The sequence below is a fragment of the Electrona antarctica genome (assembly GCF_951216825.1).
Source record: "Electrona antarctica genome assembly, chromosome: 6".
NCBI classification, from domain to species: domain Eukaryota; kingdom Metazoa; phylum Chordata; class Actinopteri; order Myctophiformes; family Myctophidae; genus Electrona; species Electrona antarctica.
In genome coordinates, this window is record NC_136811.1 from 25,423,533 (window position 1) to 25,437,682 (window position 14,150).

The following is a 14,150-nucleotide window of genomic DNA, read 5'->3' on the forward strand; positions in this document are numbered from 1 at the left end:
AGCTTCAAGTTCATTAAAAAAGCAGCAGTAGTGAAAAGCAGTGGTAGTTTGGAAGACACACAAGCCAATTTCCAGGAGGCTACAAACACCTCTAGCCTCCTGGAAGTTAGATCCAAAGTAACACCTCTGACCTCTGGTCTAGTGACCATTCATAAACACAACCTATCGTTCTGGAATGGGCAAAACCTCCTTCACAAATTCCCCACAATGCCTACAATATCCAGGTACGTATTAATTAAACCATCTGTTCCAGCAGGGTTGCCTGGCTGTAGTGCACAAAGCTTCAGTCAGAGAAAACAGCACCAAACAACAACGTTTCGATATAACTATATCGTCAACATCTTCGTCAGGTCAACGTTGTCGTTTTTACTTGTGCCCTGCTGAATAAAGGCTTTAACTGTCGGTTGCTTCGGTGCCTTCCTTTTAGCTAAACATTGTTTGTTTAGGACATCATCTGGCTGATATACATATAGCCCCATATGTGCCCTCTCCCTACGCTCATTCTGTAGCTCCGAGATGAGGTCACACACAGGGCCCCTCCCACCCCGTTCAGAAACGGCGCATGTTTCCACAATTCCACGATTCTTACCTTTTCTAAACAATTAATCAAAAACGTGAAGTGGTGTGAAGGGTTTACACTAATTCAACGTCAACAACGGCAAAGAAAATCCAACTTTAAACGGTTACGAGCGTTACAGCGGTTGGTTTAGTCAGCCGCTTCCATGTTTATCAAGGGATTTGTGCGTGTGCACGTGCATGTCGAGTGAACTGAAGTCAGTTGGAAATTTTCGACCAGGGGAGGCGCTAAAGCTTTTCAACTTCCTTGAAAAACATGCTAAACAACCGCTAGACGCTCGTGTAACCGTTTAAAGTTGGATTTTCTTTGCCGTTGTTGACGTTGAATTAGTGTAAACCCTTCACACCACTTCACGTTTTTGATTAATTGTTTAGAAAAGGTAAGAATCGTGGAATTGTGGAAACATGCGCCGTTTCTGAACGGGGTGGGAGGGGCCCTGTGTGTGACCTCATCTCGGAGCTACAGAATGAGCGTAGGGAGAGGGCACATATGGGGCTAATATACATACTGCCCTTGCTGTACCCCTCACTTCACATGAGTGAAGTGACTCACTTACTTATGGAAATTCTTTTGAAAAAAGTTTGAATTTATACAGGTATATAGTACATATATTTATTTTATTTTATGTAGGAAACAAAAAAAAGTATATTTACCCTTAGACCTACTGACCCAAAATACTGTTTGGGGAAAATAGTTAAGATGTGGTGTGGTCTCTCTGTGCTCACAGGAGATCACTCGAGCCAACAGGGGCTGCGCTCTGGACCGCATGGTGCTGTGTAACGAGGTGACCAGGTGGATGAAGGATGACATCACCCAGCCCCCTGCAGAGGGAGTGTACGTCTACGGCCTCTACCTGGAGGGGGCCGGCTGGGACCGCCGCAGCTGTAAACTGATCGACTCCAAACCCAAGGTCCTCTTTGAGATGATGCCTGTGATCCGAATGTACGCCGAGAACAATGGTAAGGACTTGGACGGTGGATTTGGGAGGGAAAGGATGCTATGTTAATGAGAAAATGATTCTTCCATACGTTTTTTTCTTTATTTCTATATCAGATTTTAGGGTTTTCTCTCTCTCAATCTCTCTCCCTCCCAGCCCCTGCTCACATTTGCATCCAATCAGAATCAATGGATATTAACAATTACAATTTCGGGCAGACTGAGCATTATTTATTTAGTCTGGGAACGGATTACCAGCATTGTGTATCACTGTTTGTTCTGGTTGAGACCAGACCGGACCAAGACAGGCAGCAACAGAACGGCCGCCTAAAGATGTTTTATGCTCCTAAGACAAGTCTGTCGATAGTGTTGACTGAGAAAAATAATGGACTCTCAACTAGTGTCAATGTGATTAGTGCCAACACTTTTGTTCTTTGGAGATTGAGATAATTGGTACGTTTGTTACTTTGTTTTGCTTATTGACATGAAGCTCTGGGGAAGAATTAGACACAACACGTCTCCACCAGGGCAGGTAGGTTATTGCGTCCTCCTGGTGGTGCTATAATAGGCCAATGTGAAAACTGGGGCATTTCGTGTTACGCCTCTCACAGCAATTGGACGCTGCATATCATGATTTGAGGCATTTTGTTCCAAAAATCGACCTGCTGGTGGTGCAATGAAAAAGGTGGGATTCTTCCCTGGCCTAGTGGGAATGTACTGTACGTGCGAAATGTCATGTAAATTGCACGCAGCATTCATGATTTGAGGAATTTTGTTCAAAACGGACCAATCCGACAAACTTTGAAGTCAATGTTAGCTAATAATTAGGATGGAATATGAAATATCGGACAGATCCGTAATCCCAGTCTGCCTAAAGTTTAATGCTGGAGTTTTTCCAACTTGATTAACCTACTGTAAGGCTAAAATGTTCATGATTCGTGGCATTTTGTACAAAAAAACTGTCCATACTTGAATATGAGAAGATCATTTGTACCGATTTGCGTGGTATTTGGATAAAATCTGATGGAAATTTTAGACAGATCGGTGAAGTTATAGGTAAAAACACGAATGGGACAGTTATAGCGCCACCATGAGGCTGATGTGTAAATCTTCAAGTGGCATTTCTTCCTCGGTCTAGTGGGAATATGTATGACAGATTCCCTCAAATTGCACTCTGCGTTCCTGATTTGATGAGGCATTTTGTTAAAAACTGAACAATCTTGCAAACTTTGGAATGGGGATGGAATATGGGGAAGCAGACAGGTCCGTGTTTTTGCTTGTTTTCTTTTTTTCCCTTGCATGTACTTGGTTCCAGTCCATTCAGTTGGAACACAAGGGGTGGCATCAAGGGACCAGCCACTCAGTGTTTCCACACAATGCTCATTATAAGGCTCTTCAAGAGGGTCTGGCCTGGTTGTGTTGGGACAGACTGGGTGAATGAACAGTAACTGAGGTGTTGCTAAGTTAATTAACTATAGGGCAATTTTTTTCCTTGTAGAAAAAAGAAATTAGCACATTAATTCCCTAATTTAGAATGTGTGTGATTTGCAACATTTTACCAATATAAAGACAGAGGATTCTATTAATGCCATGAGATATTATTCCACTGAATTAACTACTGTATGTGGAAGATCATATTCCTGATTTCAATGGTTTTATTGTCCAGTCTGTGCAGCGATGCATACTTTATGTAAATTCTTGTGTTGCAGGTACAAAGGATGCCCGCCTGTATTCCTGCCCCATTTATAAGAAGCCAGTGAGAATGGACATGAATTACATCGCAGCTGTTGACCTGAGGACATCTCTTCCACCAGACTATTGGATCCTGCGCGCTGTGGCACTCCTCTGTGACGTCAAATGATCCACTCTTTTGTCTCTCAAAATTGGTGAACTCTTAACACATCAAAGGAGGAAATAGTTCAGACTGTACTGTGGATCTGTATTTCTTAAACCAGTGATTCAATTTGCCCTCAGCATTTTTTGTATTATTATTATGTTACCCCACAGTTTTACACAGTAAAATCCCCAGTGTTACTTTAACTCTGAGAATATATGATTGTAATCAAAAGGGAGTTACACACCCTTAAACACTGAACCACTTCACAACTAAATCATTTTCGAAAGATTTTCTAAATAGTTTGAACTTTTTACTGCTCAAAGCCGGAGCTACCACCGGGCCCTGATTATCTGCTTAGCTTAGCGCCTAGTAGCCGTAGCCGATGTGCGACATTGTAGGTAAGCAAAATAAACAGCACCCATTTTGTTCAATCTGACTGAATTTCCAATCGTACTATAATATATATGTAATCTATTTAAATAAATTAAGACGCAAACGTGACTGTTTTGATTTGCTATTATACTGATGTCAGTATCATGGTCATTTGACCATGGTGACTAATAAACCGAAATAAATCTTCACAATGTCACAGTGCACAGCCTGAACATCAAGAAAGACAGGCTGCCCAGAGGCTGTGCTCTCATAGTCTGAAAACCAGACCAATCTTGCCTGTGCAACAACAACAACAAAGCACGATTCGGTCTGGCCCCGCTCGGTTGTGATTGGATTTAGCTCCCCCCGAAGTTGTGGGGCACCAATCAGGTCCCAATATGCAAATATGGGGTGGGTTTATCACCAGTCAAGCTTGTGAGCAGAGATCTTTTTTCGTGTTCATTCTTCTATCACTGTCGGGCAGAAAACGTACATGTCCAAAACCGTCTACCGTACTCATCTACAAGCTCCTAACGTGTTGCATCAATATGCGTTGTGAGCTTGTAGATCTAGTATTTTCCCTACTTTTTTGCGACACTCTTGTATGATGACGGCATTCATTTAGGAAAAGAAACATTAATATACCGTTGCTGTCAGGTAGAAACCTACTTTTTAAAACACTCGGATGTGGATACAGCACAGCTGATATAATTGTGATTAGTTTGTCAATGACCACTCCCCACATGACTGAAATACCTACAAATTTTAATGAATAAGTCTTTACAAAAAAAACAATGGCATCATTGAAACATCAAAACACTTTTTTGGTAATATTTGCTTTTCTTACAAAACCATTGCACAATACCGTACACACTGTAGTGCTACCCTGTACACAGACCTGGGATGGGTTTCCCCAAATTAAAATATTCCCTCTAAAAGTCAATTTATCCTTTTGACTTACAATGATTACATTCACACAGGACCCAATCTGAGAACCCATCGTCAAAAAATAACAAAAAACAGTGACCTCTTTTCAACAGTCTGTCTCGAGAGACTACACAGGACCAGACTGACAGGTTAATAACTTAATCATATCCAAGGTTTTGAAATTGATTAGGAACTTTTGTATGTTTTGACAAAAATATCAGTCTAAATCAGGATCGGTGTCAGTCGGTGCCATGTCAATGTTCCGACGGCACATTATTCCGACTCGCTCCATTCCTAACCATATCCCTAACCACACGTGAAGCCACATAGTCGGAATTATGAGCAGCCCACCGTCATCTAGCCTGGCCTAGCCAGCCTGCTTTCTGGTCTAGAGAGGCGGGCGCGCAAGGAGCAACCGCTGGAAAATATTGGTTCACCGATCTGAGCCCCCACCCCTGCCCCCCTCCGCCCCTCCCCTCCCTGGTATAAATCAGTGGAGGAAAGCGACGCCCCCTCTGCACTGTAGTTCACTCCCACTCCTACTTTGCTAGACCAGGAAATGTCTCTCGTTCCCCCAGGCTTTCGTTTTTTGAGCCGAATGCGAACGAAATTAAAAGCCTGGGTACCGAGGCTAGTCGGGCTCTATAGACAGGGAGATGAGATGCGAGTGAGTATAAAACTAAGATATTTTCCTCCTACTGTAGTGTTGCACAAGAATGATCAGAGCCATTTAAGGATCATACCGGTCTAAATACATGTCATTGTTTACTCACAGCTTCAGTTCAGCTATATCGTACAGTACACAAACCATTTAGCCATGAATTGCTTCAGTCTTGGAGGTTGTCGTACATTTTGTCCAAAGTCATTAAAACGCTACGGATCATGACGTAATTGAGAAGCTAGCTAAACAAAACTGCAAGTCGTGGACATTTGAATTTAGTTTGTACAATATATTCATCTTTTCTCCAGGGACTACATTCGGCTAGACCTTTCAAATCATTCATTTTTATTTTTTGAATGGACAACAATGGATAAATCCTGGACTTTATTGTGTTTTATCCTCAAATTGTATTAATCTGTGGTTATTACTTTTCAAACTAAACTAAATTGTAATACAAGGATGGATGCAATGAACCACAACATTATTCGGTGTATAGCATTACCTGCCTCAAGCATGTTCCTCAGTTAATAAGAGCCTCAGTTAATTTTCACACTGTACTGAAATGAATTGAAAGTAGAAAAGTTCACTCCTCAGAGCACAGATACCCTCCAGGCCGGGTCGGCTATCCAGGACTGTGTTGCGACCTGCAATAGCACCACCATGAGGCCGATTTGAAACATTTGGGGTAGATCTTTCTTGGCCTACTGCAAGTGACCAGGCAAAGACAAACAAACTACGGCATGCTTTGGAAAATGATCAGCACTAATGTCAAGTATATGAATGGTAATTAATTAGCAGAACACTATAGACCCCCGGTATGGTCCTTATATGTGTGTAGTGTAGAAGCTGTTGGGAAACCTGGTCCTGCATGAATATCATATACTTTCTCATTATCTTTTCTGTATGGTCCTGGACCACCTTTCAATACATCCAAGATGTTTTGCGTCTAAGGAAAAAGCATACAGAGGTACAGTATGTACACAAATGTCTGTTTCCGTGTGTGTGTGTGTGTGTGTGTGTGTGTGTGTGTGTGTGTGTGTGTGTGTGTGTGTATATACATATACACATACATACATATACATATACATATACATATATATATATATATATATATATATATATATATATATATATATATATACACACATACATACATACATATATATATATAGCTCGCAGCAGTGGTTCATGCAGTATGCCATTTCATCACTTATCCTGCGCTTTCATTTTTTTTTTTACAGTACAGCTCCTATCTGTAAAGTATTTTGCGTCCCTATATATTTGGTTTATTATTATTTGGGGTCACAGAATGACTGGAGTGAATGCACTCCATACATCTGTACTGCCTGATTTGCAGTATGCTTAGGCGACAAGGTGTCGTACAGCGCTCTACAAAAATAGAGCCAATGCCATGTGCTGACACCTTTTCAGATGGAAACACACCTGGCCTAAAGGTACTATGGAATGCTGCATCAGGTAATTAGCCTGGAAACTTCCTTATGTTAAAGACTGTTTTGTAGACATCAAACATGTCAACAAGACAACAGCTAGGACACTAAAAACAATCTACATCATATTCAACTTTACTTTGATAATCCAAAACATCATTGATATTATATTAGTTCATGTCTTTTCCACACTTAACCAACTGGTGTAAAACCTATGAACTGGGGACATCTGGCAGCCATAATGTTGAAAAATAGCTGCCATGCACTTGCTGCCATGCTACAATAAAATATTTGCTAGTTTCTTCTCCCTCAATTACAACACTGTCAAGTTACAGTCAAAGTCAGTCAAATTACAATCTATCCCAGGTCTACCGTCGACATGCTGTATGCACTACACCTACAATTATATAAGTGAGAAAATGTATACTACAGCTGCGGAGCAGTGACTGTAAGGCTTGCATTCACACTGGAACAGTCAAATCTAATTACTCCATTTCCTGTATGGTATCGATCAGATCTCGTCATGACTTGTTTCAACTTATCTGTGAAATGAGATATTTACTCCTGTAGCCATGAGAACAGATCTCCTGTCCCTTTTGTAAATCCAGTTTGTGTTGATGGTCTCAGTGTTATGGCATTACATTCCCCTGGGACAGCGAGCGGCTCATCTCCGTGTGCACAAAGTATGTCTTAAGTTCTCCTTTGCCCTTCACGTTGATGATGCCTCGACAGGAGCACATGTAGCCCAGGGTGATGAGATGATCACTTGTTTCCTCTGTAACCTACGGATGGGAAATGTCCGTTTTAGTCATCTCACACAACTGGGATTGATACCAGCAGGCCTGCAAAATTCACTGATAAAAAAACTAAACCTCTAGAGAACTGAAGAAAACTGGTTCAGTCAGAGAGATATGTCAAATAATTTAAAACTATTCACAGGTATTGCAAAAATAATAATAATACGGACTTCAGAACATTCATTTGTGCTGCCTTGGTGAAGGTCTGCGCTCTACTACGAGTTTGTACTTTGAAATGTCATTGCGTTTAGCACTAGATCTATGACATTTAATATAATGTATAAAATGTCATGAGCTGCATGGCATTGTGGGTGATCTCAAACCAGTCAAGTGTTATTGGTGCTCAAGCAGCTGTAAACACGACAGTGATACTGAGATGATGTGATGTCCTTGCTGCCTCGTGCCATAGCATATGGCTTTAGATTCCTTGCTGCCTCGTGCCATAGCATATGGCTTTAGATTCCTTGCTGCCTCGTGCCATAGCATATGGCTTTAGATTTATTGATATTTGAGAAAGAGAGTTCACACTGTACTACTGATGTAGGATCGGACAATTCCAGTCTAATCTTACAGATTTCTACCGTGACTACAATTTCTAAACTAGTAGGAAAGTGTGTGTAAAATTTCGCGAAAATTTCACGCTGCGTTCATGATTTGAGGCTTTTTTTCAAAACGGGACAATCCTTTAGAAGCCAATGTTAACCAATTAGGATGGAATATGAAATATCGGACAGATCCGTCTTGAGCACATGACTATAGAGATACTGTCTAACGATGTGCAGGATTTTTAGACAGAATCTGGATGAGTAATATCAAAAAATGTGTTTTACAAAAGTCGGCCTCTTGGGGGTACAGGCTTTAGTTCCGACATACTATTGGTCCAACTATCATTAAACCGACAACCTAACCCAAACCCCTAACCGCAAACACGGTGCAACGCATGTCGGACCAATGCATGTTCGGGAGCGACGGGTGATTAGAAGCCAATGTTAGCCAATTAGGATGGAATGTGAAATATCGGACAGATCCGTCTTGAGCACATCCTATCGTTGGAGTATGACCAAACATCACGCTCTCTACTCAGTCAAATCTGGAGTGCTACTGTAGCTGTCTAAAGAGGGACCTAAGGGTCCATATTTACACTCTGAGTTCAATGAAAACTCCACATTTTGCTGTGTAGACAGGAGATCAGATAGCCTGTGGGTATCTGATAGCCTCTGTGGCACTGCAGATGTGAAAAATGCAGGGCAAAGGTTTTTCCTTGGCCTCTAGGGAGTGTGCATTTTCACGCAGATCGGTACAGTTATAGGTAAAAATTTGAAAATCTGCCTCATGGTGGCGCTATAACAGGCCGTTCTGGAAGATTTGGGGTAGAGGTTCGTTGTTGGCATCCAGGGAATGTGTGTGCAAAGTTTGGCATAGACTGGGTTAATTGTGCCGGAGATTAGCTGGTAACAGACGGACGGACACACGGACGGAGCGCAAAACATACTCTCTTTAATACCCATGCCTTCGGCCTGGTGGAGACAATAACAGCACATATGAGAAGTGAGTTACCTGTATTTTCCCCAGGACTCCAGTGCTGTCCATTCTGCTTGCTACATTCACTGTGTTTCCCCAGATGTCATACTGTGGTTTCTGGGCTCCAATTACCCCGGCTATCACCGGACCATGGTTGATACCTGCCAGGTGAAAACCAGCATTCAATCAACACATACTGTAGGATGCGCACATGCACACACACACACACACACACCCGCACATGCATGCATATGGGCCTATCGCTAACAGTGTGTTTTTTTTTTTACAGTGATTACATATGCATATAGTATCTGATATTGGATTTTGTCCACATAGTTCTGATGATTCACCTCAGCTATATATTTGCACAACATGTACAGATGGTCCTGTGCAAAAATATCGTTCGCAGCTGAGTTACAGAGTAAAGACACAATATCATTTTTTTTAACCACTTCTGTGGGGAACATTCGCCAAAATCGGTGGTCTACATATGAGTTGTGTGCTTGCAAGCTCAGCTATTTTAGGCTAAGAGATTTGGGGTTTGAGGGAAAAAACAGAGAGGACCAAGTACAGACTACAGAGCAGACCATGGTCAACTAAGTATTAGATTACCAATTATAAGAGCCTTCGCAATAAGGATGTTATGTCATACAGTAGGATGTCATCAGAGCATGGGAGGATCAGGCTCGGATAAACACTGAGCAGCATGTCTGTGTCTTTTCACAGCAGTAAATAAACAGGCCTCTCCTCAGACTTGGCTTCTGACTCAATTTTGATATTGCCACAGAGGCACGCCACAGGCAGCACGCACGCACGCATGCTGTGATTGGCGGTATTGCACTGTACTGTACCTCTGTACCACATACAGTACAGTACAGTTATGCTCTGGTAACTCCCCCACGCACACACCCCTTGGAATTTACCTTGATCTGCACCATCTGATGGTTTATAATAGTATATAAAACCATCTTTCTGACTGTTGCATGTTATTTCAGTCTGAATCTGTATGCAGTATGTGTCCAAAATATGTTCCCCAATATATCTGACAGGAGTTATTTTTGGTCATCCATAGATGATTCAAAAATAAAAGGAAAGACCGACATGGTTGTGAATGTGACTCACCAACTCTGAGTTTGAAGTCGTTGAAGGAATGCTTATTAATAACATCTAGCTTCCCCACCAAGGCAAACGCAAACTCCACCATGGTTCCAATGTGCATGTACTGTCTGTCATGCTCCTTGGGAACACAAACAAGATAGGATGCAGTATGTCTGTTGTGTTTGATGGAGTGAGCACAGCCAATATGAATATCATTTCAGTAAGACATTACAGTGATATGCATTTTCTATTAAATAGAAATGTAAAGTAATTAAAAATGTTGCTTAATTTAACGGCTTTAACTAAACGAAAACAAATCTGGGTTCACAAAGAATACACTGAACAGAGTTCACATAAAAGGATAGATGTTAAAATCATCAACATTAGTAACTACTGATGCATGCTGACGGCATAACGTATCACAAAGGCATAACTTTAACTCTATTGATTTATCCTCATTAATCCATGAATAATACTTTGTCGAAAAAAAAGAAAAGTCTTCTGAAAGAATATATATTCAAAGATCTGTGCCGCATTTTCACGATTTTTCAAAAATAGCAGACCTACAAGCTCGAGCTTGTAAATCTGCTATTTTCCAATGGCTAAAGTATAACATAATGCTTAGTTAAAACACCAAAAGGGGTCATGTTACTGTGTACACCTTTAACTGAATGTGACGTTTGTGTAGTATGTTTATACCTGTGTGTACTCTGGCCCAGGTGTGTAGTATGTGTATACCTGTGTGTACTCTGGCCCAGGTGATGCATTTAGCCCTGTCGCAGCCATGTACGTGCTGCCAATGGTCTTGATTTTCTCAACTCCACTGAATTTAGGCTTGGATAATAACTGTTTTTCAACAGACAGACAGACGGAAGGAAGGACAGGTGCACACACACACACACACACACACACACACACACACACACACACACACACACACACACACACACACACACACACACACACACACACACACACACACACACACACACACACACACACACACACACACACACACACACACACACACACACACACACACACACACACACACACACACACACACACACACACACACACACACAGAGAGAGAGGTTACAACAGGATCGTTTTGCATTATGGCAAACAAAAGACACCATAGAAATATAGATCCTATAGGTACAGTATGCTCTAGTCTGAATTATAGATACACATAATGTACAGTTTTTAATTTAGAGGCAACATCAGTAACATTAAGAATGAAACAACAGTAAATCTCCTTGGGGTAGTTCCAAGCACTGATGTTGTCAGTCAGGCAGTCTCATGTTGAGCCAAATTGAAGCCATTTACCTCATCAAAATCAGCAATGATCTCGTTGAGGAGCCTGAGGCACTCCAAGCCTTCCTTGTTGACGTCAGACTCTGTGTAGAACTCTTTAAAGTCTGGGATGGATGCAAACATGACGCACACCAGCTCATAGGACTGGTGGTATAGATCCTGGAGGATCAAACACACGTTTTAACACAGAGGCTGACAGGAGATACAGTATGAAAACAAAGACATAGTATGTCATGGAAGATGAACCGTAGACAAAGACAGGAGATACAGTATGAAAACAAAGACATAGTATGTCATGGAAGATGAACCGTAGACAAAGACATAGTATGTCATGGAAGATGAACCGTAGACAAAGACATAGTATGTCATGGAAGATGAACCGTAGACAAAGACATAGTATGTCATGGAAGATGAACCGTAGACAAAGCCCAAACAAGGTACTCAAAGAAAAGAAAAATATGATTGAATGCAAAAAGTATCATAGTATCATAAGTAATAGTAATAAGCTTTAACGGTGCTGTGAGTGATATTTTGTGGTTAAACTAAAAAGGTTTATTGTAAATGTAAAGCGCTCTATTCCGATCATTGCTTTTTAGTTTTTTCCAGTAACAGTGGTCTCCCTGTCTATCCAGATATTTAATAAAAAATAAAATACAATTTCAGGCGGGTTCAATGTTTTATCGAATCACGAGAGAAGCGTTTATCAGCTTGTGTTCTACTTCCAACTGTGTTTGTTTATCATACATCTTCTGAGTTCTCCTCTCTCCTGATTGGATGAAGTTAGTATCCCAACCTGAAAATGTAATTTCTGTTTTCTTCGGAGCTGGAGAGATGGGGATACCCGAACAAACACTCTTTATCTATAGCAATAATTGCTATGGGAATATACGGTAGAGGTATTTTAACAAAACAATGAAACGTAAAGTACCATTAACATGGACCTAATGCAGAAAAGAAAATAAAGAACATGGAACTGAACAAGCTATGGAAACAAGTGAATAACTGTCGTTTCGACCTTGTAGCATAAATGATTGGAGACGACCAGGCACGACCAAGGACAAAGCTTAGTTACCAAATTCCCGATCAGTCCACTCCTGTGCTAGCCATCCCAGAGCAGTCCACTCCTGTGCTAGCCATCCCATCCCAGAGCAGTCCACTCCTGTGCTAGCCATCCCATCCCAGAGCAGTCCACTCCTGTGCTAGCCATCCCAGAGCAGTCCACTCCTGTGCTAGCCATCCCAGAGCAGTCCACTCCTGTGCTAGCCATCCCATCCCAGAGCAGTCCACTCCTGTGCTAGCCATCCCATCCCAGAGCAGTCCACTCCTGTGCTAGCCATCCCATCCCAGAGCAGTCCACTCCTGTGCTAGCCATCCCAGAGCAGTCCACTCCTGTGCTAGCCATCCCAGAGCAGTCCACTCCTGTGCTAGCCATCCCAGAGCAGTCCACTCCTGTGCTAGCCATCCCAGAGCAGTCCCATCATAGCTGTTCCCGATCTCATCTGGAACCCTGCATGATCTCACTGCCACTCTCCCTGCTTTTACTCTGGACTGTGGATCTGCGCACATTTGAGACCCTATATAATTCTACCCAAATAGTGCATGTGGGGTATGCACGTGCATGTGCGTCCCCAGTATGTTTCCTTCGTCTAGACCACCGCATACTGTACTAAGTAGATGGTAATTTCTATAGGTTAACACAATGACAGCCAAATCTATATAATGGTATCCACGGTCCAATTCAATAGCCTTTACAATTTCATAGCAAACCTTTTCAATTGATCACTATAGGCCCTAATGGGAATGTGTCTGTGGGCCAGCTAATATCAAGCCTCTCAGAGCTAGCATGCAGAAACTCAGTCAGTGAAGGTTCGTCCTGCACAAACAGTATATAACATTATATAAGCAATATTGATGTTTCATCGTGATGTGGCTCCTTAATATACGACATAACCTAAAAGGCTAAATAATGAATTCAACACATGTTGGAAATGCAGAATCCCCATAAAAGACCACACAGTAAAAACCTCAGTTTGAGCTTTACAAAGTCTCTCCAGACCTATAGCTTTTCTACAGTACAGAATGCTGATTCTAGTTGTCAGACTTGTCAGGCTTGTCAGCTTCTCTACGCTCCTCTAAAAGTGTAGAAATAAGAGTAGCTTGCTGAGACTTTTTGCAGTATTCAAAAAAGCTATGAAAATTCACATGCCCACCAGCACCCTCCCCTGAAACCCTGAGAGCCAGTGCTTCTTTAAAGGTGCTCCAGAGATATACAGTACCAAGCATCAGAAAAGTGCATATTGCCACAGTCAGATAGTGTTCAGTGCATTACCCTGTTGAGGTTTGCCAGAGTGCTGTTGGTGCTGCTGAGAGCTTTTTCTCCAGTAACTACTCAGTTTTCTTTAGCGTTTAAATGAATTCACAGCTCTACTCCAAAATGCTGCATGGCCATTTTTACAGCATGGTTCTGCAGGAGGCTAGTGGTCTAGATTGGAAGAGGATGTGTCTGTCTGTGTGTCTGTCTGTGTGTCTGTCTGTGTGTCTCGCTGTGTGTCTGTCTGTGTGTCTGTCTGTGTGTGTCTGTCTGTGTGTCTCTCTGTGTGTCTGTCTGTGTGTCTCGCTGTGTGTCTGTCTGTGTGTCTGTCTGTGTGTCTCGCTGTGT

At 41.9% G+C, this 14,150-nt stretch overlaps 2 protein-coding genes across 2 annotated transcripts in view; one reads left to right on the forward strand and one right to left on the reverse strand.

Moving 5' to 3' along the window:
• dnah5 (dynein, axonemal, heavy chain 5) overlaps positions 1-3,798 on the forward strand; it is a 149,846-nt gene extending 146,048 nt beyond the window's left edge. Inside the window, exons 87-88 of the mRNA XM_079504311.1 lie at positions 1,305-1,536; positions 3,223-3,798. Coding sequence (XP_079360437.1) covers positions 1,305-1,536; positions 3,223-3,374 — 384 coding nt within the window. The 3' untranslated portion in view covers positions 3,375-3,798. The remainder of the gene's footprint in view (positions 1-1,304; positions 1,537-3,222) is intronic.
• Positions 3,799-6,967: 3,169 nt separating this feature from the next.
• The window catches only part of adcy2a (adenylate cyclase 2a), a 132,630-nt gene continuing 125,447 nt past the window's right edge, over positions 6,968-14,150 (reverse strand). Inside the window, exons 23-27 of the mRNA XM_079503523.1 lie at positions 11,504-11,650; positions 10,913-11,020; positions 10,199-10,313; positions 9,113-9,237; positions 6,968-7,540 (exon numbers count right to left, since the gene is read on the reverse strand). Coding sequence (XP_079359649.1) covers positions 7,388-7,540; positions 9,113-9,237; positions 10,199-10,313; positions 10,913-11,020; positions 11,504-11,650 — 648 coding nt within the window. The 3' untranslated portion in view covers positions 6,968-7,387. The remainder of the gene's footprint in view (positions 7,541-9,112; positions 9,238-10,198; positions 10,314-10,912; positions 11,021-11,503; positions 11,651-14,150) is intronic.